This window comes from Panthera onca, chromosome E1 (assembly GCF_046562875.1).
Source record: "Panthera onca isolate mPanOnc1 chromosome E1, mPanOnc1 haplotype 2, whole genome shotgun sequence".
Lineage (NCBI taxonomy): Eukaryota > Metazoa > Chordata > Mammalia > Carnivora > Felidae > Panthera > Panthera onca.
The window spans coordinates 15,542,496-15,567,417 of NC_138352.1; the positions used below are offsets into that span (position 1 = coordinate 15,542,496).

The window sequence follows — 24,922 nt, forward strand, 5'->3', positions numbered from 1 at the left end:
TCGAGAGGAAATCAAGGCTGACCAGTGGACCTCAAGATTCCGCGGGCTGTACCGCTAACCTGCCTGGAAACAGCATGGAATAAATCTGGAGTCACAGACATTCTCAAAGGAGTAAGAAAGGCTGTCGAGTATAGTTTCCAGCGTCATTCTTAGCCACAGGAAAACGTCCGTTTTTCTTCACATACGTTGAACAAATTATTTCTAGTACAATCCGTACAAACTCATATTGACCTCTTACCTAAGACAACCTGTCCTAAGATCACAAAGGGCTGCTAAAAGTTGGAAACCAGTTGAGACACCTGCAGGTGACAGGAGAGGAGGGCTCGGCCCCAGGGCCAAGCTCTGGGGGGCGCCCCTCGGTGTGCGCTACCCTGGAGCCCCATCCCCGCGGGATCTGGGCCTCGGCACCGAGTAGTGTCTGATGTGACGGGGGACGTACGCGATCTCCTCCGGCTACGCTGTCGGCCACATGTCACGGAGAAGCTGGATGGACACAGAACACCCGGGACCCGATCTGGATTTCTAAAGTGTAACTGTGCTCATCACCCACCCGCCAGCAACTTTATTCTAAGGGGCAAAGGATGCCAGCCAGCAGGTAAACCGGTCATTGGGGCTTTTTCTGACTTTCCAGGTGGGAAACAGAGCAGCTGGCCGCCCGGGAAGTCACCTGCCCAGGCCTCAAACAACATCAAGAGGCACGTCCCGTATGGACTTCCTCTTCTCCCGGACGCTGCTCCTACCAAGTCCGTGTGTGTGTCGGGCCTCCCGAACCGCGAGAGAAGTCGCCAGAACTCTGGAACTATATTTTTATCTCTTCTCAGTTTCCAGCGAACACCTACCAAGTATCTGAATACCGCGAGGGTTCTGCTGCTCTCCCGAATGTGATCCCGGTTCCTGCTCCAACGTGCCAAGAACAACCCAGCCCCGTGAGGTCCGCACTCTGGAACCGTGAGGATCCACCCTTCCAGGTCCTGGACCCCCGCAGTCAAGCACTCAGGCCCGTGCTGTTCAACATGGGGCCACGGGCCACACACAGCTCCCGAGCACATGGCTGGTCCGAAACGAGATGTGGCTTCAACATTTAGCACCGAAACAATACAAACTATCTCAGTAATAATTTTTGTCAGGTAAAAAATGATTAGTTTTTATACTGATTACTTGTTAATGTGGTGCAACACGACAGTATCTTGGATGCACTGGGTTAAATAATTCCCTCTATCTCTTCGCGCCTCGACCGTGGGCCCTGGAAGCGGCACGGCCTGTGTGGCCTGCCGTGCCTCTCTATCGTGGGTTACATGGCGGCACAGGGCGTGGACGGGTTCTCTCAAAGCCACCTTGGGGCCACTGCTTCTCGACTGTGGCGTTCATCATCACAAATAGGCCGGACGAAGTAACAAGCCCAAAATACGGGCTGTTTTCGTTGCTGGTTTTCAAACAGCCTCTGTCTCAGTACGAAAGGGCAGGGACTGTCCCGGGCAGCGAGGTCCCAGGCAGCACTGGGCCACAGCACACTCCCTGGGTCGCACGGAGGAACACAAGGAGGGACGCGCTGCAAGGCGAGTGCAGGCAGAAGGAGGCCGGCCCACGGCCTCCACGCGAGGCAGCGCTGTAGATCCCGACAGCGGCCACGTGAAGGGCCCGGCAGAGCCCTCCCAGCAGGAGGGACAGCGGGAACACATTTGCCCATCACGCTGTCCCTTCTGCTTCTCCAACTACTGCTGCGTGCATTGAACAGATCAAACAACAAGACCACACGCTCCACCCAAGGAAACCTTCCTGGATAAGCTCTGACTTCCCTGTATTCTGTGGTTGTCAGAGCCATCGTCCTCCAAAATGGAAATGTAACTCGGCAGAGCCAGAAACATTTCCCAGACAGACAGGAAAAGCCAGTTGCTAAGGAAGATGAACCCTAGAAGTGACCGATTTAACTGTCTGAACCATCGTCAGTAAACACAGCCTCTTCCTCACTGGCAGCCAGGAGACTGAGTCCAGTTCCAATGGTCCCGTGGGCACACACGCCGGCCTGGACACTGCACAGGCGAACACGGCTGCTTATGTGGCGTGACTTGGCTTAGATGCTGGAGAGAAAAATGGGTTTAAGAAGAAACCAGCTGATGGAGAAATTAGAATCTTTGTGCAAAGCAGCGCATCCGCTGTGGAAAACAGGGCGGTGGTTCCTCCAAAAGTTAAATGCAGAATCACCATGTAGCGATTGACCTTCTGGTATATCCCCAAAACAATTCTAAGAAGAGACCTGAATAGGTATTTGCACACCCACGATCACAGCAGCACTATTCACAATAGCTAAAATGTGGAAATGAGCCCAATGTCCGCTGACAGATGACCGGAAAAAGAAACTATGATCCCATCCACACAACGGAATACTACTCAGCCATGAAAAAGAAGGGAATCTTTGGGGCTCCTGGGTGGCTCAGTTGGTTGAGTGTCTGACTCTTGATTTTGGCTCAGGTCATGGTCCCAGGCTCATGGGATCCAGCTAAGCGTGGAGCCTGCTTAAGATTCTCTCTCCCTCTGCCCCTCTCCCCTGCTCACGCTGTCTTGAAAGTAAAAAAAAAAAAAAAAAAAAAAAAAAGGGAGGGACTCCTATCACAGGCTACATGAACGGACCTTGAAGACATCTCGGCAAGTGGAACAATCCAGTCACAAAAAGGCAGGTACTACAGGATCCCACTCATATGGGGGACCTGCAGGAGTCAAGTTCACAGGGACAGAGAGGAGATGGTGGGCCCCAGGGCAGGGGGAGGGGGGAGCTGGGGTTTAGCGGGGACAGCGTTCACTTTCCGAGACAGAGTCTGGAGACGGACGGCGGTGGAGGCTGCACACAAGAACGCGCGTGTGCTCCGTGCCCGCGAACTGTGGCTTCAAGTGGTTAGGACGGAAAATTTTACGTTGTGTGTATTTTTCCACAATGACTGCACACGTAGCAACGACACCATTTCAAACAAAGAAAAGGACGAGAAACGGTGGAAGACAACAACCAGAGAGCCCCAGGAACGCGCCCAGGCCCGCCCGCCCGCCCACGCTCACTTGTCCATGGCGGCGTCCTTCTCCTTCAAGGCCTCGGCCTGCCTCCGCTCCGCCCCGCGCAGCTGCAGCTCAAGGCTGTCGCCGTGGGCCTGCAACTCCAGCGCCCTGGCCTCCAGCGCCTGCAGCTGCTCCACGTGGGCACCCTTCATAGCCACCAGCACCGCGTCCTTCTCCCTGGCCAGGTGGTCCAGCGCCTCGTGCCTGAAACACAAGCAGGTGCCCCGGCGGCTGGCGTGGGCCCCGCTCCGGTCCCCAGGCACCTCGCCCGCGGTTGCCTCGCTCCTGCTCGTACCCTGGACCTGGGGCTGTCGTGCTCATGTCCTCAGCCAAGGAAGCTCCAGCCCCCCAGCCGCGTGGACACTCGCCGGGTGGACACTGGCTGAGAGGCCCCTGGCCCGACTCTGGAGCTCAGCACCCCCGGAAGAAAAGCCCCGGAAGCCGGGGCTCCGGCAAAGCAGCATCACTAGCACCCTCACCGGTTTTCCTAGCAGCCCCTGAAGGTGGGACGTGGCCGTCACTGTCCATCGGTCCAGGACCCGGATGCCTTCCCTGTGACTGGGGACCGGGGGACGGCGGCCGCTTCTGTCTCTGCTGGGAGACGCCAAACTTACCAGAATTCCATCACCAGAACAGACGCCCGTCTTGACCCCACACCAAATTGGCAGGTGTCGTGTGCACATCTGACTGGCAACGCTCAGCCCTTTCTATGCTTTTCTTCCACTTGGTTTCAGTGAAAAGTTGAAAGCCCCAAAAATATAATTCTAGTGGTTTCTTTTAGATTCCACCAGCATCTCCCAGTGAAATGGTGAAGCCTCTCTGTCAGGTCACATTATGTACTTTTCGTTCTAACTACAATCAAGCCTCATCTTACCCACCCTGCAACCTGGTCAGGATTTTCTACCTTCTATCGGCAAAGACACGAACGCACGCTGGCTGCCGTGCCTGTCACTTTCTGGCAGCACATGCCCTTCTCTGCGTCAAACCAGGAAAGTCCGATCGTGACGGCTGGTGAAATGAGTAGTCATTTCCAACTGCACCGCGTGGCCCCATCCTTCCGTCGCCGTGGCCCCATCTGCCGCCTGTGACGCTGCATCATCCCACGGCAGGTTCCGAGGCGAAGCATCCGCGTGTGCCGATAACGCGCTTTAAAATGTGCCAAGTACACTAGCGCGAATTTGCCTTCGTCTGGACCGCTTTAGGACGTGACATCTTACGAGGTGTGTCCTAGAATTCTCGGTGTTTCAGTGACACTCCTCCAAACACAGACAAATTCACTTGCTTGGACTGAAAAATGAAGAGATGCGGTCTCGCAGAGCCACCTGACCCGCTAATGGTTTCACAGCGAAGGTGGGTTTTGCCGTTTAGGTGGTCTGGTGAACGTTCTCCCTAAATCTGCAAGCTTGAGGTCTTAGAGAGAAATGGTAAAGCTTGCGACAAAATAAAAACCATCTTACTGTGTAAACATCGTGTTGGCAAACGTGCTCGAGTCACAACGTCCCAGCTTCCCAGACACAAAGTGTCGCTGAGTGGAAAGACACCTGGTCTATGCAATGGTCACAGAGTAAGTCTTAAAAAAGCCTCTTATCTAAGCTTCTGGAAACAGAGAACGTGGACGGTCCTGCTCACCGTACGCACACACGTGGCCAGCCACAGACGTGGAGGCGCTGCCCCGTGAGCAGCAGACACAGGACACGACACCATTCCGGACGAGAAGCCAGCAGGTGGATCCAGGCACGTAACCGGAAGGCGCTCAGAGCCCAGGAGATGCGGCAGAGAACCCACCTAGCTGCCCTCTGGCCGTGAGTGTGACGAGGTGGCCAGCCCCACCCAGTTTGCTTGCAAACTGAAGTGGGGACGTCTTGCCTCATGAGAGGGGCGTTCCTAAGGAGACTTTACAGTTTACTTAGTAATTACTGAATTTTATGGTATGTTGTTTTGCAAAGTACGTACTACTATCGTAAGACCTGCACTTAGAACCCTCTCAGAACACCTAAAGCCTGGTGACCCCAATCAATGTCGTTTTTAGTTTACGTAAATCTACATATTGTTGTTAGAGGTGACGGAGTTCAAATTTCTGAAGTGCAAAAAAATTCATTATATTCAGACAAAGGTCCTGAGGAAGTCAGGTAAAAATGGGAGTTCGGGCAGGAGAAAAAGTTATACGTAAGGCTGGTTCACGTACTTTTAAATCAATGGTAGGGATTGTTTCAATACGTTTTAAATAGTAACCAAACAGTTTTACTTCTTTTTTTTTTTTTCAAGAGATTTTATCTTAAAGTCATCTCTTCCCCCAGCGTGGGGCTCGAACTCACAACCCTGAGACCAAGAGCTGCACACTCCACCGAGGGAGCCAGCCAGGGGCTCCTGAACACTTTTACCTCTTGATGCCAACAGTTCTGATATGCTGAAAATTAGGGGCGCCTGGGGGGCTCAGCCAGTTAAGTGTCTGGCTTCGGCTCAGGTCACGATCTCACGGTTTGTGGGTTCCGGTCCCGCCATTGGCCTCTGTGCTGACAGCTCGGAGCCTGGAGCCTGACTCGGATTCTGTGTCTCCCCCTCTCTGCCCCTCCCCTGCTCGCACTCTGTCTCTCTCTCAGAGATAAGTTTTTTTAATTATATTTATTTTTTAAATTATTTCAGTTTATGATTCAAAAGACTCTGAAAGCGCCAAATTCTTCCACGGCCGCCCAAGCCAAAGGCCAGTGGCCCCAGCGCACCAAGCGAGAGGTCCTAGCACTACCGGCCTACGGGTTCAAGCAAGGCCACGGTCTGCAGTGCCTGTGGCACCCACACGCCACCAGCGGGAGCGCACCAGCGAGGCCCACCCTCTCAGTCGTGTGCACAGGGCCCGGGCCGAGGTGGATACAGGTCGATGGTGTCTGGAAGGCAGCTCCCAGCTCAGGGGGCTCTAACTCCGGGTGAAAACGGGCAGCACACGGGCTGTAAAGCTTTTCTCCTCTGCAAGCACGTGCTGCACAAACACCACGGCCACACGAATGCCCCCGGGTCGCCCTTGCTCCACAGCCCCCCGCGTTCTCGCTCCCGACTAGCTTCCCCATCGCCACACGCGTGCGTCACATGCAGTCTCGTGCTGCTTCTCCGGAAAAGGGAACGGGAGGCAGTCCCGCAGCAGCTGGACGGCCGGACCCACGCTGCCCCCTCGGGCTCGCCCGGGCTGCTCCCGAGGGCACGGGCTCGCCCAGAAGCCTTGTGCCTTCTCTGCGCCCTCCTCGTCCTGCTGGCCTCACACGCCTCAGCCTGGGCGGGCCACCAAGCGCTTCGTTAGGGTCGCTGCCCCAGGGGGCCCGCCGCCTACCCACTGGGCCACCCCGACGCCCGGCAGGCAGCGGGGGGCGCACGGCCCACACCGAGGTAAGCGATCAGCGTTTCGGCAGGAAGAGGGGGCTCCTGAGAAGCCAGAGGGCGCGGGGCCGCAAGGAAAACGAGAGGCGCCCTTATCGCTACAGTGACGTTTGTTGCTGCGATCTAAAATTAACAAACTGGTCAACACGACTTTTAAGTTTAAAAGTTTTCAAACGCCAAAAAGCCTGAGCACCACTGAGAAAATCCCGAGCAGTGAGTTCAAAGGCCAGACGGCCCAGGTTGACGGCAGCCTCCGCCTGGACCCAACCCCGCGCGCCAGGGCGGACACTCACTTCCTCCTGAACGCCTCCTCCTCCTTCTTCCTGGCCCGCTGCTCCGAGTGAAGTTGGCCTTCTAAGTCCTTGATCCTGAGGCGGAGGAAACGTTAGCGGGAAAAGCAGGGCCCCCGCCCCCCCCCCCCCCCCCACCGCGGGCCCGGCCCCAGGAGGCAGGCGCGGCTCCGCACCGTGCGTCCTTGGCCGCCGCCAGGTCCCTGAGCTCTTGCCCGCCGCGCTGCAGCTGGTCCCGCAGCTCTGAGTTCGCGGCCTCGGCGCTCCGCAGCGACTCCGCGGCCCGTGCTGCAGCTTCCTTCAGGGCCGCGAGCTCCTTGTCCAACAGTTTAACCTTCGAGGGAGAGAGAATCCAAAATGAGGCTGAAACTGGAACAACCTGAGGAAAGAGAAGAAACCTCACCATCCAAGAGGCGACAAAACCGCGAGGCCGTGCTCACGCGTGAGGAGCGCGCAGCGAACGGGCGGGGCAGCGCGGCCACCTGGGCGGGCCCGCGGCCCACTGGCGCCGGCACAATGCTACGGTCGCACCTGGCTTCCTGCCTCATCGGTGAATACTAAACACTCGAATCCAGCACTTAGGTGGAGAGTGGAAGACCGCGCTCCCCACACGCTCCATCTTAGAAGAACCTTGCGGGGCCTCGGTCTCCTCAGCCGTAAGCTGCGGGTGACGTAACGGCTGCAGCGCCCCGATCAGCTGGTGTGTGTCAGCCGCGGCCTGTGTAACAGCCCCGCAGGGCAGACGGGGGAGGGGCGGGCCTGCAACGTGCGTGTCCCCGGCCCCACGACCCCTGCCGCCCTCCGCTGACGGCAGCGCCCACCCCACCGCGGAGCCCAGGGTGCGGCCCCGCGTGTGCTGCTTGCTGTCTGGCCCGGGACTCCTAGAAGTCACCAGGCGGCCTCGTGAGGGTCCCTGTGGGGCCTTCTGGGGGTGGGGCTGCGGTACCCATGCAGAGGTGCCCCTTGGGGGGGGGGGGGAGGGGCGCGGCTGGCACTAAGGGAAGAGCTAGGGTCCCGGCCAGACGGTGAGGTTGGGCTGGGCCCTGCCCGGCCTAGACACAGCCACGCAGAGCTGCCAGGGTTCTCGGGGCCCCTGGCTGACTGGGTGCTGCCCCCTGGACCGCGGCACCGTGGGAAGGCTGGCGGCCTGGGAAGACCCTCACTGGGCACTACGGCAGGGGTCTCTCACAGGCACCTGCTGAACGCCCACGCGGTGTAACCCACACGGGTGGCGGCCTCGGGCCAGGTGCCAGCCCTGCTTCCCGCTCCCCCACGCCACCTCCCACTCCCTCAGGGCCGGTCCCTGCGTCCGTGCCAAAGGCCGGGCGTGCACGCTAGTGTGCCCCAGCAGCACCTGGCTGGTGTGTTAAAGAACCCACGTTCAGGAAGGGCGGCCAGCACCCCGGCCGGGGGCAAGAGCCGCACACGGACCCCAACCACTGGCCTGGCCTCCTCCGCCCGAAAAGGATGCGCACCACCCCCCCCACCGGCCCAGCCGAGCTCGTGGAGCACACAGGTGGATGGCGGGGGGTCTGGCGGGGATCAGGGGGACAGCCTACCCGGGTGGGAGCCCACTTCCCCAGGCAGGGGCAACCGGAGCAGTGGCGCCAGCCCTCCTGTCGCATCACCCCACCGCCCGGCCCAGAGGCGGCCTCCCTGCTCCCGAGCGGGAACTGTCACGGCCCGAGGGCCGCCGCACCTTGAGCTCGTGTGTCAGGACCTCGTTGCTCATGCGGTCAGCCTGCAGGCGGAACTCGTGCTCCCTCTTCTGCGTCTCGGACTCCAGCTCCAGCAGCAGCTCCTGAATCAGGAAGGGACCGCGGTGAGAAGAGGCGGCGGTACCCAAGCAGAAATCACGGCCACGACCAGGCGCCAGGCAGGCGGGCCCGAAGCCGGCAGGACGCAGAGATCCTCCCTGGTGGCAGGGGCGCCACGCCAGCATCGGAGACACGGCCTGTCACGCTCGTCTAAAGCACCTCAGCGGGCCCGTGGTGTCAGGTTGCCTCGACGGACGTGAGCACCCGCTGAGCCACTGGGCCTGTCCTGGGGGCACACAGACAAAGACCCGCCGGGGGCTTGGCACGGGGACCCCGGTCCGCTCATCCTGCCCCTGCACGGGCGCAGCGCTGCCGACAGCTTTCCGGGTGGTTCCCGCTGCGTCTCCACGTAGCACACCCACGCCACCGTGAGCCCGCCCGCGTCCTGTGCTCTCTGCTGGCTCCTCGCCAGGATGGGCAGTAGAGAGGCCCATCCCACACGTCCTGACGTGGCAACCACGGTCCGTGAGGCCTGCTCTGTAAGGAGGCCGCCTCCTGTCCCCCAAGCTCCCCCCACAGGCTGAACCTAAAACATCGCTGCGGCATCATGAGGATCATGAGGCTAGAACACTCACTGTGCGCCACCAGTGAGCTGTGAGCCTGGTTCAGATGGGCAGCCCGCTGTTTCTCCGGGACTTCCGGCTACCGTGCCCTTCCCTTCCCCTCATGCCACTCTGTTCCCTCCCACCCCTTAGTGCCGTCCACTCGGGCAGCGTGACGGACTCTCGTTCTCCAGGCTCAACGCTCTGCCCGGGCTGCTCTTCACGGGCCCCTGTGCGCTCGCCAGGGCTCCCGAGCCCCTTCCTCTGGGGCGCGCTCCTGCGGGGAAGACCCTCCACCACACCACCCCTCCGCCCCTCCGGGGGGCTGAAAGCCCAGCCCCAGCCTGGACCAGGCCCACCGGCTCCAGCGGAGCCCTCGAGGAGCAGGAGGCTGCCAGCTCAGGGCCCCATCCTCCTGGAGGCCTTCTCCAGCCCCAATCTCTTGGTTCCCACCGTTCTGAACTTGGAAGGGAATGGAGGCGGCTGCAGGTGGAGCCCTCGGCCACAGGCCGGGCCCGCAAAGCTGCTCCCCGGAGACTCCCCGGAGCCTGGCATCTGCAGGAGTCTCCCCGCCCCTGCGTGGGCAGACCCATCTGCCGTCCTCAGCCGCAGCTGGGAAGCGGGACAGGCTGTGTCCAGTGTCCCCTCTGTGGGTTTCCAGATGCCTCTGAAACACCTCCCACTTGCTGCTAGGGCCCCTGCAGGCCTTTTGTTCTCAAGTCCCTGTCCTGAGAAGTGACCGGGCCATCTCAATAGTCTCCCCTTCCTGGTTTCCACTGTATGTTTCTGGAATGTGACCACTGAATTGGACATCCTGATTTACCCTCCACGTCTCTTAGATCTTCTCCCAGATTTTGTGTTTTTTGGTCTATATTCTGAGTTAATTTCTTTAAATATACTTTTAATTGTCAGAATTCTTTCTTGATCTGTGATTGGCCCTTCCTCCCAGCATCTTGTTCTTGGGTTCAGATGCAAAACACATCTCTGGTGGCACTAATCACGGGAAGCCCCCACAACGCACCCTGAGACCCTGAAAACTACGACACGTCAGGAGGAGTGGCTGACCCTGTCCTCACCCCACTCTGGACCGGCTGAAGGGCAGGGGGAGGGAGTCACAGAATCACTGGTTGGTCAATGGACATCGAGGCCGGCAAGGACAACCAGATGCGTGCGTGGGCACGTCCAACCTGGGCCGGATGCCTCCTGCTGACCGCCCAGGAGCCTCACATCTGAAGTGGGCACACGGTGGCGGGCTACAGGACCAGTGACTCAGCAATCATCTCTGTTCTCTTCAGGGTCATTTTCCCTGTTCTTCTCAGCTCCTTTTCCATGCGGCTGGCAATTCTCAAACGTCCCAGCTGTCAGCACAGAGCCCACTTCGGGTCCTCTGTCCAACCCACCCCTGCCTCCCCTCTGCGCACGCTCTCTCGCTTTCAAAAATAAATACATATTAAAAAAAAAAAAAAGAAATATAAGCAGCTCACTAGAATGTCATCAAAATTATATCACCTGCTGTTCATAAGACACTGTTAAGGAAAGGAAAACACCAGGCCCAGAATGGGAGAAAATTGTAATATATGTACCTAAGAACTTGATTCCAGAATATATAAAGAACTCTAACAAGTCAATCACATGATGGCAAATAATCCACCTTTTAAAAAGGGCAAAAAGGTGAACAGACGCTTCACACACAAAAATATATTAACGGCCAACGAACACACGGAAAGATGCATAAACATCGACCGAGGACAAGAAAATGAAACCCACAAGACACCACGACTCGCCCCTAAAATGGCTGAAATGGGAAAAAAAAGCTGAAAATACTCTGTGCCGACAAGGACGCAGAGCGGCGAAAACTCTAATCTGCTGGCGCTGGGAGGAACATAAAATGGTACAAACGTCTTGGAAAACAGGTCGGTGATTTCTCCCAAAGTCAAATACTCCCCTAGCACACAAGCCAGAAACTCTACTCCCAAGTTATTTACCCAAGTAAATGCAGGCCTGCCAAGCACGGCCACAGCAACTTTATTCTTAATGGCCTCAGAGTGGAAATGACACAAATGTCTGAAACGTCCACGCGCGGGTGAGGAGCCGGCCGGTACAGTCACACGTCCCCGCGACGGCAGGAAGCAGACCCACGCTCGCTGGGGCCAGAGTGGTGCTCACTGACCACGAGGGCGCACGCTGGGACCGCAGGTGACGGGGGCTTCTGTCTCGGCCCTTGCACGGGTGCACGTACCGTATGTAAATCGCTGAGCCGACCGGGGCACTGTCGCCGGATGGGGGTCCCACCTGTCCGCCCCACACCGCAGGCACCAGGGTCCACGCCCGCGGCCTGCCTTCTCCCCGGATGGGCACTTCCACGTCGTCGCGGAGAAGTGTGCCGAGCTCCTACCCGCTGGCTGCTCCGCCTGCACACGTGGGGGTGGCTGCCCGTACACAGACCCCCGGCTGACGCCAGGCCAGCCCCCACCACACGTGGGGCCTGAGCTCCCCGCGCCACGTTCCCAACAGCCCCTCCCCGCGGGCTGCTGCTTCTCCAGCCGAGGCCCCTCCGCTCCCTCCACTGCACGGTTCTCTCCGTCTTTCGTCTCTTACTGTCCATTCCCAACGGTCTCAGGGGAAGAGACAGCCCCGCAGGGTCCACCTGCCCGTGGACCAGAGGCGTGGACGTGCTCGGTCCCCGGGAGAACACGGATGCTGAAGCCACACTGAGGAGAAGCAGACTGGGCTGATGCAGAAAACCGCAGTTCATCTTGGTCTCTCCTGCCCTGAAACCCCACGGTGACCTGGCCCAGCCCTGTGGTCAGAGCAGAGGTGACGTCGGGCCCGTGAAGCCCATCCCCGCGGAGAAGCGCGCAGACAACACAGCACAGCAAGCAGGACCCCAAGTGACCCTGCTCTTGAAGAGACCTGGACAGACTCGGCTACGCAAAGGAGGCTCTGGGAGGAGGCTGAAGCCGGCCTGACAGTGTGGCCACACCTGCCACCTCCCTGGTCCGCCGTCTCCCGGGGAGGCGGGCGGGGGCCACACACCTGCCCAGCGACGTGCCCACGCTGGATCCCTGGATCTTGGAAGGTCAGCGGGAGCCTCAGAGACACTCAGAGAAGTACAATGGAAAGCATGCTTCACTCTTTTTATCCTTTGAAAAGCAAAACGATGTATGAGAAGTCACGTGAGTAACACTCACCGGGACCAGAATACAAAAATCATTTGGGATTCTTTCCTCCTAACATATTACAAGACCACGAAGCGTTTGGTCTCCGCTCAAAGTTCTGCGGGCTGTGGGGGGCTGGGTCACGCGGCGGAGCTCTGGCCCGGGTGACAAGGACCCTTCGCCCAGCCCCCAGAACGGTGCACACCTACTCTCACCCCTCCTCTTGCTCCAGAGCGCCCACTCTCCTGCTGGTTCCCTGACAGGCCCCTCACCTCCCATCCTCCCCCTGAAGGCTCTGCCCAGGCTCCCTGGTCTACACCTGCCCTTTGGCAATGCCCCAGGCTCCCAGCTCGTACCTCGTGGCCTCCCCATGCTGGCCTCCGGAGTGCAAAGTCCCCTCTTACCCAACACACTGGCCTGGACATCCAGGAGCCACCTCCCACGCAGCCTGACATCACTGGCGTTCTACCCAGGGCTGCTGCCTGTGAGCCCTACACGGCCACCAGCACCTCAGCCCCCCTCGGCCTTGAAGGCCTGCCCCAGGCCCCCCAGGTGCGCCCTCCACACACCTTGCCACTGGCAGACTTCTGCTAACAAGCCCTCTTCCTGACCGCCCTCCTTAAAAAGGCCAGCCCCACCAGCCTGCCTCACTGTGTCATGCAGGTGACACCCTTGGGACATTCCACCAGGGACTACACCCTTCAGGTGTCCATCTCGCCCCATGGAGGGCCAGCTCGCCCACACCCTAACTCTGGGCCCGGGAGGACGCCTAGCACACGGTTCGTGTTAAAAAAATATTTGTTGGGGCGCCTGGGTGGCTCAGTAGGTTAAGCATCTGACTTCGGCTCAGGTCATGATCTCACGGTTCATGGGTTCGAGCCTCACACCGGGCTCTGTGCTGACAGCTCAGAGCCTGGAGTCTACTTCGGATTCTGCCTCTCTCTCTCTCTCTCTCTCAAAAATAAAAAACATTTAAAAAATTTAAAAAAAATTTTTTTTTTGCTAAATGAACGAATAAATCAATCATTCCATTTCTACTCCAGTGGCTTCTAATCCTGTGATGCTAACCAACACAGGGGGAAGAAAGAAAAAAAGCTTCCCTTCAGCCCACTGCCTACAACTCGCGGGTACAGTAAGAGTCAAACAGACCAACTCAGTTCCCTTTATCTTGTATTTCATTTTTCAGGAGAAAAACCATTATCACCGTTGAATCAATTCTACCTTCTGACAAGTCAATAATGGACACAGATCCTTAGAAACAAGAGACAGGAAACCCTGAAGCCAATGAGCACGTAAGAGCCTGGGTCAACCAGAGTTGGGGTCAAGCAAAGGCATCCCGCTCCCCGCGAACCCGCATGGGCTCAGACTGTTCCAGAACCACGTTAGACAAATGCTACCACATTCCCAGCAGCCACCTTGGGTGCAACACCAGAGCTGGGGAGTTTAAACATCGTTTTCTTCCTTCCAGAAGTAGGGCCGGTAGGAAAACCAGCGTTCCCCATGGCTGTGAGGGGCCCTCCTGACTGACGGGGGAGCTGGAGCCAGAGCCTGCCTGGGTCACAGCAGAGGCCCGGCCCAGCCGACCACCATTCCCCAGGGTCATCGCTGCCTCCAGGGGCCGCTGAGTGCCTGCCTGCTAACTGGGACGGCCCACCACTGCCCAGGGCCCTTTGGAAATTCCTCTGGACGTGACCCTGGTGCTGACTCAGGAAACCTCCTCACCTCCCGGTGAAGTCACGACTGCTCTTTCCTTCATCCCGCTGCTCGGGCCCCAGTTTCGTGCCCTAACAACTTGAGCCGTTTCCAAAATCAAATCCATCCATAATGGACAAAGTTCTTTAGTTCCAGAAAACTCTAAAAGAAATCCTCTGCAGGAGATTTCAAAAGCTCTTTCTCCTTAGTTCAGAATGACGTATATATCTCATTTTGGTGGGTCTCTGGAATTTCCCTGTCCGTGTGGATTCCCCGTACGCACGCCTGTTACACTTGGTTTTCTCCTCTTAACCCGTCTCATGTCAATCTGACTCTTACTTTAAGTAGAGGACCCTTGAGGGGACAGGAGTTCTGGCTCCCCGACAAGAGCAATCCCAGGGCAGGAGAACAGTGGTAAGAGCTCACACCCCGGAGACATCCTGGACTCATATGACATCCGTGCCGTGTATGAAGAGGATCCCGGGCAGGCTGGTCACTGATTCTGGGCTCAGTCCCCCACCTGTAAAATTCTGGTCAAAACCGTGTCCCTGCCGTGAGGAGCACAAGGGCCTTCGTGGATGCACTTTCCATGAACACTGCTGTGGCTCTCAGGACAGCAGCTCAGCACGTGCTCCGTGGAGACCAGGGGGCCTGTCACCCCAGCACCTGCACCCACGCGGCTCCACGAGTGAGAACGGGCCCCTCCGGCCAAACCCCAACGCGGCTGAGTCCGTCAGACGTGCAGGCTGGGTTTCAGTGTCACGGAGGGGGAACCGTGGCGACAGGCTCAAGCGCCACCTGCCAGCCGGCACAACTCTGGCGAAACTTAGGATTGGCCACCTATGGTTTTCCCCAAAAGAAATACAGTTACCGCGCTGTGAGTCCCCAGCTCTCTTCTACAGTAAGTAACTCAAATTTTAACTCTTCGATACTTTTTTCTAAAATAAATAAGGGCGACAACGTGTATCCTTTTGTGAGGAAAGAGACACCCAGGGAGTCACTACAGACGAAGGTTCAGACGCCCGCCACATCCCCCAGCCCACCCCAGAATGGAAATCTGCCCCAGTAGTTCAACGTAGACCCCATGGATACCACACAGTCAACAAAAAGGCCGACTTTCCCTCAACAACTCGGTTTCCAGGCGGCAGCCGAGACGGGGCCGCAGTCGAACGTCCTACCTGCCTCTGCAGAGCAAGTTCACCATCCAGCTCCTCGAGCTTCCTCTCCAGCCTCCATTTCAGGTTTTCATACTGCTCCCGCTGCTGGTCGATCTCGCCGTTCTTCTCACTATGCAAACATTGCGGCGTTAACAGAAGTCTTGCTGAAGAGTCCACGGGACCCGCGTGCTACACACCGCACGGGCCACCGCCGGCACAGAGAGCCTGGGATGGAGTCCAGAGTCGCACGGCACAATTCCCGAAGTGTCCAGTCACAAGCAAAAGGCACCACGAACCAGGAAGAGAAAAGGCAGTCACAGGTGCTGACACCAACATGACACAGATGTTCAAATTCTCTAAGAAGGACTTTAGAGCAGCCATTAATTATTTAAGGCGCTCCGACAAGCAGTTTAGTGCAGCCTGAGAAAAACTCACAAAGAATCAGACAGAAACTGAGGACGAAGAGGTACCGTAACCGAACAGAAGGTTTGCCGGGCGGCTTAACGGCCGAGTGAATGTGACAACATGACAGAGAAAAGAATCCATGAACTTGAAACCAGAACAACAGAGATCACCCCGTCAAATAACACAGAGAAACAGACTGGAAAAAATGAGCAGAGCCCAGGGAGCTGAGGGACAGCCACAAAAGTTGAGTGTTGGTGCCACTGAGTCCCAGAATGGAGGAAAAAGAGGAGAGCTGAAATGTACTGGAAGAAGTCACGGATGATGTCTCAAATTTGTCAAAAAAAAAAAAAAAGAGAGAGAGAGACAGAGAAAAGAAAGACAGAAAGAAAAAAAAGAATGGGCAAATAAATGACCCGAGGAGACACTTTAAAATGTAGAGCACTCGGGGCGCCTGGCTGGTATGCGGTCAGTTAAGTGACCGACTCCTGATTTTGGACCAGGTCATGATCTCACGTTTCTTGGGACCGAGCCCCACACTGGGCTCTGCGCTGACAGCGGGGAGCCTGCTTGGGATTCTCTGTCTCTCCCTCTTTCTCTGCCCCTCCCACGTGTCTCTCTCAGAAAATAAATAAATAAACATTAAAAAAATAATAAAATGTACGGCACTCCAAGAAGGATGCTTGAAAATCAGCGTGTCCACGGAGGGCAAGCTGGCCCACGTGTCACAACGTCAAAAGCACCTGCCACTCATGCTACAGGTACGTCACGGTGTAATTTTTAACGATGAAGTTGGAGAACGGCCAGAATGCCAACATCCATCCTGCAGGTGCAGGTTATGGGGCCCCTCCCCGGCTCCGGGGGACGCTGACCTTGGCCGAACTCCGCATCTCTGTTCCCCGGCCCCCCAGTGAGGTGGCGTGGGCTGTGAACGTCACGCACCACGCCGCCTGAACAAATGGCGGGCCTCCTGACACGCTGCGTCGGAGCCGGGAGAATCAGCAGAGGGCCACGAACACCTCGGGCTTCCGGGCTTCCAGGCTTCCCTCTCGGGACCCTGGAAACCGTGCCCGTGTGTTGTTACAGGAGGCTGTTGTTACACAGCCTGCGGGCCAGTCTCCTCCCCTCACGCCCAACCTGCCACGGAGCCCGGAACGAACAGGCCCAGAATCCACTAAGAGGGCCAGGGAGCCATCTGAAAAGATGTGGCAGAGCTCAGCGCATGACACGAAGAACAGCTTCCCGGATAGACGGGAATCCACCGCGGGCAGGTTGCGGGCAGCGTGTGTGGGACACGACTTTGTGGGCGTAAAAGCGAGCTCTCCTGGAGGGAACACAACGGACACCTCTGGCAGCTTTTCCTTCTCACCGGACCATCTTCACCTCACGGTACAAGTCATGGTCATGACAAGAATTTCCTCACTGTTGTGATTTTTTAACAAGTGCTTTAAGCACGTACGTAACAACGTGAGAAACTATTCAGGGGCCGCCTGGGGGGCTCGGTGGGTTAAGCTCCGACTTTGGCTCAGGTCACGATCTCGCGGTTCGTGAGTTCCAGCCCCACGTTGGGCTTTGTGCCGACAGCCCAGAGCCTGGAGCCTGCTTCGGATTCTTCGGATTCTGTCTCCCTCTCTCCTTCTGCCCCTCCCCTACTCGCACACTCGTGTGTATTCTCTCTCTCAAGATAAATAAACTTAAAAAAACAAACCGCTATTTAGGACCCCGTTCAGTGACAAGAGAACCTGCAGGATGTGGCCCACCGCTCTGTGCACACACAACACACTCTCGCGTGTACACACACACATGCACGCACACGCGCACACCAGGGAGGTGGACCCCAAGTGTTAACATGACATCACGAACGTACACGCTGAAATCAGGGGAAGGACACCAGATTTTTAAATGAGGCCGGTCGTATCTGCCTTCCCGCTGGGGAGCCGGGGAGCAGCCGTGACGAGCGTGTGACAGTGAGCGGCCTCCCGGGGGGCCCAGCCAACGGGACCCTCTGAGCCGAGCTGGGTTCCTGGTCAGCCTGTCTCAAGTGAGCTCACGGAGTTTGGGGATTGAAACGTATTTTGCATCATTAACAGCCACGAACTCGAACAGCTTTTATTGAAACGATACAGATTTGTCATCCGTGGAGAAAACGGCCAGCGTTTCAAGCAGTGTCCCGTTCGCCGCCGCCCCCCGCGCCGCGGGGCGGGGCCGCCTCACCTGTGCGCGCGCTCCAGCTCCAGCCGGTGCTCCTCCAAGTTCAGCTGGTGCCGCCGCTGCAGGTCGTCCAGCCGCCGGGCCTCGCCGGCCAGCGCCCGCCTCAGCCGGGCCGCCTCCACCCGCAGCTCGCTCACCTCCGCCTGCCGCGCCTCCTCCCGGGCCCGGGCCCGGGCGAACGCGGCGTCGTAGCGCTCCAGCTCGCGGTCCCGCTCGTCCAGCACCTGCAGGTTGTAGACGAAGTCCTCCCGCAGGCGCCGCAGCGCCCCCTGCGCCTCGTGCAGCTGGCTGTGCGCGTCCTGCAGCGCGGCCTCCTGCAGCTGGCAGCGGTGGGCCCGCAGCGCCCTCCACTCCTCCTCCTTGCGAGCCAGCAGCTGGCCCGGGGCCCGCTCCGAGGGCGGCGGCAGCATCGGGGCAGCTGCGGCGGGGGAGGGGGCGCAGAGTCAGGGGCTCTGGCCGTCCTTCCGCCGCGCCCCCCCTCAGATCCCCATCTGTGGCACCGCTGTCGCCGAGCGGGAGGACGCTCGGGGCCAGTGAGCAGCTGTGCGGTCGGTCACACGTACCTTCCGAAGGGCCCTTTCTACCCTATCCTCACCCCGCAGCAGAGGGAGCGGGGCAGGACGTCTAGGACCACCGAGGAAGGGAAGACGGGGACCGGCCGCTCACCGACGAGAGCCAGGTCCTTTGGACAGGCTCGCGAAGCGCTCTCCCACTTTGCAGATGAGAAAACGAGGCAGCGAGGGAGCTGAGCGAGGACTGGAGCCCAGAAGCTTCCGAGAGCCAGCGGCCCGCCCGTCGCGCACACGGCTCCGCTCGGGGGGCGCTCCCCCCGCCGCACTCGAGCAGCTTCCTCTGCTCTCTTATCTCCAATCCGTCGCGGAATGGCGCTTCTCTGAAACACAATAAAAATAAAGCGCCGGAGGAAAAGAAGATGAAAAAACAAAGGCATATAACACACAAGTCCGAGTCTTTAACATTCAGAGTCCACAGCATAAAGCTCCTTCGTCAAACTACTCTAAGCGTCTAAGACCTCTCGCTCCTCCGTCTCTGCCAAGGACGGGCCGCGGGGCTGCGTGGGAGGTGTGGGCAAGGGCTGCCCCTCACCAGGTGAGCCCGAGGCCACACAGACCGCTGAGGGCGCATCACCTGGCAGAGAAGGGGTGGATCCCCACGCGTAAAACCACGTGGTGCTCCGGGCCTCGACCTACAGGAACAGGCCGGAGGCCTCACAGCGAGCCCAGAGGGTAGGCAGGCTGGGCCCAAGGGCCACTGTCACCCTGGGGACAGACAGCAGCCCTTCTCTGACAACACCTTTCCAGAAGGGCCGGGAGCATTCCAGGCAGGCATCCAGAAGTGACATTGGAGTACCACTGTCATCCCAAAGAATCTAAAACGGGGGTGCCTGGGTGGCTCAGTCGGACTGGGGGAGAGGGACAGTGGGCGGGACTTCAGAGGCCTGAGGTGACACTCGGAAAGGGGGTCACAGAGGTTACAATGCAGCCACGCCTGAAGCGGTCCCCACGGCATCAACACCGGTCGACCCTGGTCAGCATATAGGCAACACCGACAAACTCAGAAACAGGAGAACTGAAGGGGCTACTTACTGCTTTTTGTTTTCTTTACGGTAACTCTAGAATTCTTAAGCAAGCTACCGCTCTCTGGTCAGCAACGCTAAATCAGCAATGCTACTTTTGGGGGGCACGAAGTTCACTTCACTCCTGAAGTTACTAAGAACAAAAACCACCAACAAAAAATTATCCATGTAACCCAATCTGTTACTATAACATTTTGGTAATAGAATGAAAAAAAAAGCCAATAAATTCACAAGCATTGGTAGCACGCTGCCTGAAGGGCACGTCTGCTGCTACCACCGCACGGGTCTCTGGCCCAGTGAGTGGAGTTTGACAGTAATTCTGGCTACAAGTGGGAAGAAGGAAGGAAGGAAGGAAGGAAGGAAGGAAGGAAGGAAGGAAAGAAACAGTAAAAGAGAAACTGTCAAAACGGTCCTGGCCGGTATTGGAAAATCCCCAAATACTGTCAGGACCCCAGAAATAACGTGCCTTTCACAGGAAATGGGTGCTATGTGCTCAGCCACCCCAGCCAACAGTGGAGACACTCGACCAGGTTTTGAGCACAGGTCAGCTGAGCTCACAGAACAGTGCTTAGGACACAGAAAGGGAGAGGGGAAAACGTGATAACCATCAAAATCGGGCAACAGAGGCCACGCAACCAGCGCGTCTCAGACGACGGAGGACAAAGTACCAAGAACAGGCTCGAGCACAGGGCCCACAAGTCTGGTAAGGAGAAAGCAAGGCGATTTCCCAGGCGAAGCCAGTATCTTCTCGGCACCGACACCAGACCTGAATGACTCCCTTACGAAGGTCCTCCTACAAGAGCAGTGAGACGTGCAGGACGGCGCTGGCCAGCCCCTCCCACAGAGGGCAGCGGGCGTCGAGGGCTCCGTGGGACACAGGCTCCGCGCCAACCCCTCGGCTCAGAGCACGGACGGCGCAGGCTGGGTCTGGCCTGCTCTGTGGAGGGGACGCTGTTCTCGGCATCGTGTGACAGGCCCTCGTAGCCCCTAACCCTCAGGGCCCAGTCCCAGCCCAGCCAGTCTTGGGGCGACTCTGCAAGAGAGAGGAGCAGCTGAGTCCGGAGGGCCCGCACAGGGCTGTGGAGACGGCGGGGCCCAGCGATACGCCACGTAGTAAGGAATACGTGTTGGCTTCATTCGCGGTTCCCGGCACACTCCTCCGAAGACCCTCACCACGCCGAGCGCCGGGAGCTACGGGGGCAGCTGCTGTTAGCTTAGTTTTTGTGCCCAGGTCCTGAAACGATCCCAGGTGAAAGGGCATCTTCTGTTTCTCCGCCCCTGGGCTTAGGAGGGGACTCTGGAGCCGGCTGCCGGGGGAGCCAACCTGGGGGCTACGGGGCTGGGACTTTCCCTCCCACCCCCCAACTTCCCCTCCAGCGGGAGGACAGGGGCTGGAGGCCGACCCATCACCCATGGCCCACGGCTCAATCAGTCACGCCTGTGTGACGACCTCCACAGAAACCCTCGGCGAAGGGGTCGGGGAGCACACAGAGGTGCCCTGAGACGGCCTGGAAGGTCTGCCTCCCGGACACTTCACCCGTCGCACCCGTTCCATCTGGCTGTCCCTGAGTCATACCCTTTAGAATATGCTGGGGAGCTACAAAGAACGTTCCTGAGCTCTGTGAGCTGCTCTAGCAAGCTGAACCCGAAGAGGGGTCGTCGAGGGGTCTTCTGATGTAGAGGCGTCCGGGCGGGGTCGGTCTTGAGGGACGGAGCCCTGAACCTAACCTGCGGGGTCCGTGCTAACCCCAGGCAGTCACTCGGAACCAAGTTCAACCGCAGAGGATGCTTGGTGGAGGAAAAGGCCCCGCACGCACGCAGGCCGAGCTCCTGGAGCGGAAGGGAGGCCTGGGAGGCAGGGGCATGATCGCCAGGGGCAGCCGAGGTCTCCGCCCTGCAGGGTCTGGAGCAGGGCGGCTCCCCTCCGCAGCCCCATTCCTGCTGGCCTCCGGGCCTCGCCCAGTAAGCCGGCTTCAGCCTGCCCTCGGCTGCGACACACCCATCCAGCACCTGCCTGCCACCCGAGCGCCACCCCAGGCTCCTGCCCCCCAGTTTCCTTGGCTCCTTCCAAGGCACCCCTCTATCCAGCTGCCCAAGCTGAACACGTGGGATTAGCCTTGACTTCCCGCTTCCTCTCCTCCCCACGCACCTTGGCCACCATGCAGGGCTCTCGCTGCAAGACCCCTGGACTGGCCCCTCTGCTCCACTCGCTCAGGGGTGCCAAAGGGATCCTGTGAGTGGAAGGAAAAAGGCTAACTGCCCAGGGCTTCCCGTTCCACACAGTCCTGTTCTCTCAGGGCTGGGACGCGTCAGGCCCTGGAGCCCAGCACCTGCTGCCAAGTGCCGGGTGGGGTCAGACCCCCAGGTGGCTCCACCACAGGGAACGGCCCCCTGTCTGCTGAAGCACCTGGCCTGCCCTGGCCGCCCTGGTCACGGTTTCTCTCAATCCCGAACACCCAAGCACCCCACGCTCCGATCACTAGCCCTCACCCTTCAGATGTGTTAATGGATGTATAAATGAATCACAGAAAAACTATAGACTCACTTTTAAAAGTGTTTCATTCAGTAATAAAGGAAGCTACTGGCTTCAAGTTCAGTCAGTGGCCAAGCACCTTCCCCAAGCAGACAGCTAGGATGTGCAGAGGGCACCTCAGACCGGGTTCTGAGCCCCAAGCCCCAGCACACAGAAGGTGACGACAACGGTTCATTTCATTCAGGAGCCAACCCCTCCGATTATATTTTAGGTGCTACAACTGTGTAACCCGAAAAACTGAGGCTGCTAATATAAAATTCCACCAGACACAGTTCCCTTTCCTAAATTCATCCATTTACTCATTTAAAAAGTATCTGTTTAGCACTCAGTAGGTGCCAGGGACTGTTTTACAGTAGGACAGACAGTAAGGCCACTGCACCGATGGTCTGTCTGTCAGCCTGGGGCAAGATGAGAGCGGCTGAGGACACGGGGCGACTCTGCACAGAGGCCAGGGAAGCCCACGAGGGAAGAGCAGGAAGGGGTTCTGCGTGGCCTCTATGAGGCTTGCACGTCCCGGCCAGGTCACGGTCCCTGTGCTGGCTAGAGGGCTCCCAGGACCACGGGGAAACCGGGGTTATGGCAGGCCGGCCACAAAGCCCAGGGAGAGCCCTGGTGTGGAACTGGCGACCTCCACGGTTAGGGGTTCGTCCACGCTGTCTATCTACTGGCTGCGCAAAACACCCAACACCCAACACACACACACACATACACACACACACACACACACACACACACACACACACACACCCCAACTAGCAGGGGAGCTGTATGAGCGAGGGGCCAGTGTGGGGCCCAGGAGCTCTGGAGTCTTGACAGTCTTGACAACAAAAACCGACACATAGGCCACCCACATGACTGCGCCCACTCACAGGGACAGGATCAGGATTCAAGCAAACACACACCAGTAAACAACGCCCCTGCTACCGTGATGACTCAGACTGTCTCCCCAAGCGCCCATGAGTCACCACTATGGTCCTTCACAGATAACACACCACGGTCTGCGAGGTCAACAGGCCTCCCTGCTTCTGGAGACTGCTCCTCAGCGCCCTGTCCTGTGTCACGGGCCCCGCCACCAGGTCTGCCTCTTAAATGCACTGGTTGCACAGCCACCCACAGGAGTTACTCTTGTGAGACAGACAGCTGACCACATGATACCACGCCCGTGGCTCTGGCCACCTGCAAGGTAAAGTTCAACTTGTTCGGCATAGTAAACGAAGAATGAGGGGACAGGGCCTGGCCCTTGCTGCCCACCGCAGCTCCCTCCCTAGAGAGACCAGCTTCTACCGTGCATGCCAGATTCTATGGCACTCAGGACCCACAAGCAACCTGACCGGTCCGGGTGCCCCTTTCCTCCTTACCCCATCACAGGACAGCCTGCGCCCTGCCGCCCTGTGAAACCCTAACCCTAATAGCCCCGAGGCTGACATTAATGGGCTTTAAACATCACAGCTTCAGAGTGTGGACGCAATCTGCCCGTCAGCCAGCAGATGTCCCCGACAAGCACCCAGTTTTCAGGGGGAACCACATGTAACTTCTGGGGAAACGGCAGAAAGAAATCTCCACAGAAGGGAGAGGCCCACAGTTAAGGTGGCTTTGCTTGCGGCATCCACGGTGTTCTAGGAGGGCCTGTGGGGTCAGCCGGGGGTGGCGCAGGGACGCGCCAGGTCACGTCATCGCTTCGATCTTCTCATGTGTAAGACTCGAAGCTTTCCAACCCGTTGGTCTCAGGCAGATGTCGTACAAAAGTACCTGCAGACCCCCGGGTGTTAGGAAGATGGAAACAACCCCTCGCGAAAGCCCTCGTTTCCCACCCACAGAAAACCTGTTGGTCCCACACAGACACAAGCCCCATCTGGAAGTCGACCTCAGTCATCAGTTCCTCTGAATGCGCCCCGGTGTTAAGACAGGGCTGCGAGGAGCGTGGACCAGTTTGGGACTCGCTTGCCGGAGCCCCACCAGTGCTCTGCCGCGGGCGACCCCGACCACACGGGCCAGCCGGGTCGGAGGCCGGGGGGCGACACCCGGGGTCTGGCCTTCCACACTCAGCACAGGGGGGGAGAGGCTTCCAGTGAGATCCTCAGCTCCTCACAAACTAGGACACAGCCAAAGACCGCCCGAGCTGCAGGTGGGGTCCGTGCCAAGTCTGCTTGACAGCCGGCCCCCCGGTTAAGAGGAAGGAGTTCAAGACAGAGGGTGAGTCCCAATGAACCACAAAGAGGCAGCAGGCAGATAAAGGGCTTTCCAAGCGCAGTGGGCTCTGCAGGGGGCTCCCCTTGCCCTGGGGGTGTCCCCACCTCCCCGACAGTGACTAGATGCGGGATGAACAGGGAAGGAGTGTGACAAGATGCTCCTGATCCACAAAGACCCTCCCCCTCACCTAGACCGCCAGATAGAGTAGAACACGTCGGAGATAAACCAGGGGGGTTACCCAATCCACACACCGGATTAGGATTAATTAGAATTAATCGCCCTCTGCGGCTGACCAAAACTTTGAAGCAATTCCTTTTATAATAAACATTTGATAATTACTAATTGGAAAAGCATTGTGTAACCTCATTAAAACACAAGCAGTTACAGACTCTACAATTTACACAAAGGGGCCATTTGTAAAGGCTAAAAGTCGGTCACCAGACGCTTAGGAACAGGCTGTTCACGCACACTGGCCGAGCAGAGAGCCATCCAAAGCGGGGGTTTCTCTCTACCTCCTTCCCCTAAAGGACTGTGGCTCGGGATGGATGCATTCGGCTTTGGACTCGGCTACGAGCAAGAGAAGTCCCTAACGCAGAAGAACTCAGACCTACCTCATCAAACAATGCCATCTTGTTGCAAGTACACTTAGCGAGCTTAATTTACAAACCACCTTTTGTGGTGCTCGAAGGCAAGTCCAGAGATGATGGCTCATCTGTTCTACACGCAATACGGGGGCTCAACGCCAGCCCCCCGAGAATGGGCCACCTGAGCTACACTCAGCACCCGCAATCTTCAAGGATATCTACGGGATGGACGAAAATCACACCTCTGTGACCACGAGTCTGTTTTCCCATCCTTCACTGACTGCCAAACAGCACCCACAACCATTTGTAAACTCTGAAACAGGACAGATGAGCCACGGGTA

The 24,922-nt window shown here is 58.0% G+C and overlaps 1 protein-coding gene across 5 annotated transcripts in view; it reads right to left on the reverse strand.

Moving 5' to 3' along the window:
- CCDC57 (coiled-coil domain containing 57) overlaps positions 1 to 24,922 on the reverse strand; it is a 102,358-nt gene that overhangs the window by 73,591 nt on the left and 3,845 nt on the right. For all 5 annotated transcript variants that reach the window (XM_078437979.2, XM_078437978.2, XM_078437980.2 and 2 more), the window contains exons 2-8: positions 18,347 to 18,572; positions 17,684 to 18,098; positions 15,089 to 15,197; positions 8,401 to 8,502; positions 6,878 to 7,035; positions 6,705 to 6,779; positions 3,049 to 3,249 (exon numbers count right to left, since the gene is read on the reverse strand). In XM_078437979.2, the coding sequence (XP_078294105.2) occupies positions 3,049 to 3,249; positions 6,705 to 6,779; positions 6,878 to 7,035; positions 8,401 to 8,502; positions 15,089 to 15,197; positions 17,684 to 18,090 (1,052 nt within the window). In that variant the 5' untranslated portion in view covers positions 18,091 to 18,098; positions 18,347 to 18,572. The remainder of the gene's footprint in view (positions 1 to 3,048; positions 3,250 to 6,704; positions 6,780 to 6,877; positions 7,036 to 8,400; positions 8,503 to 15,088; positions 15,198 to 17,683; positions 18,099 to 18,346; positions 18,573 to 24,922) is intronic.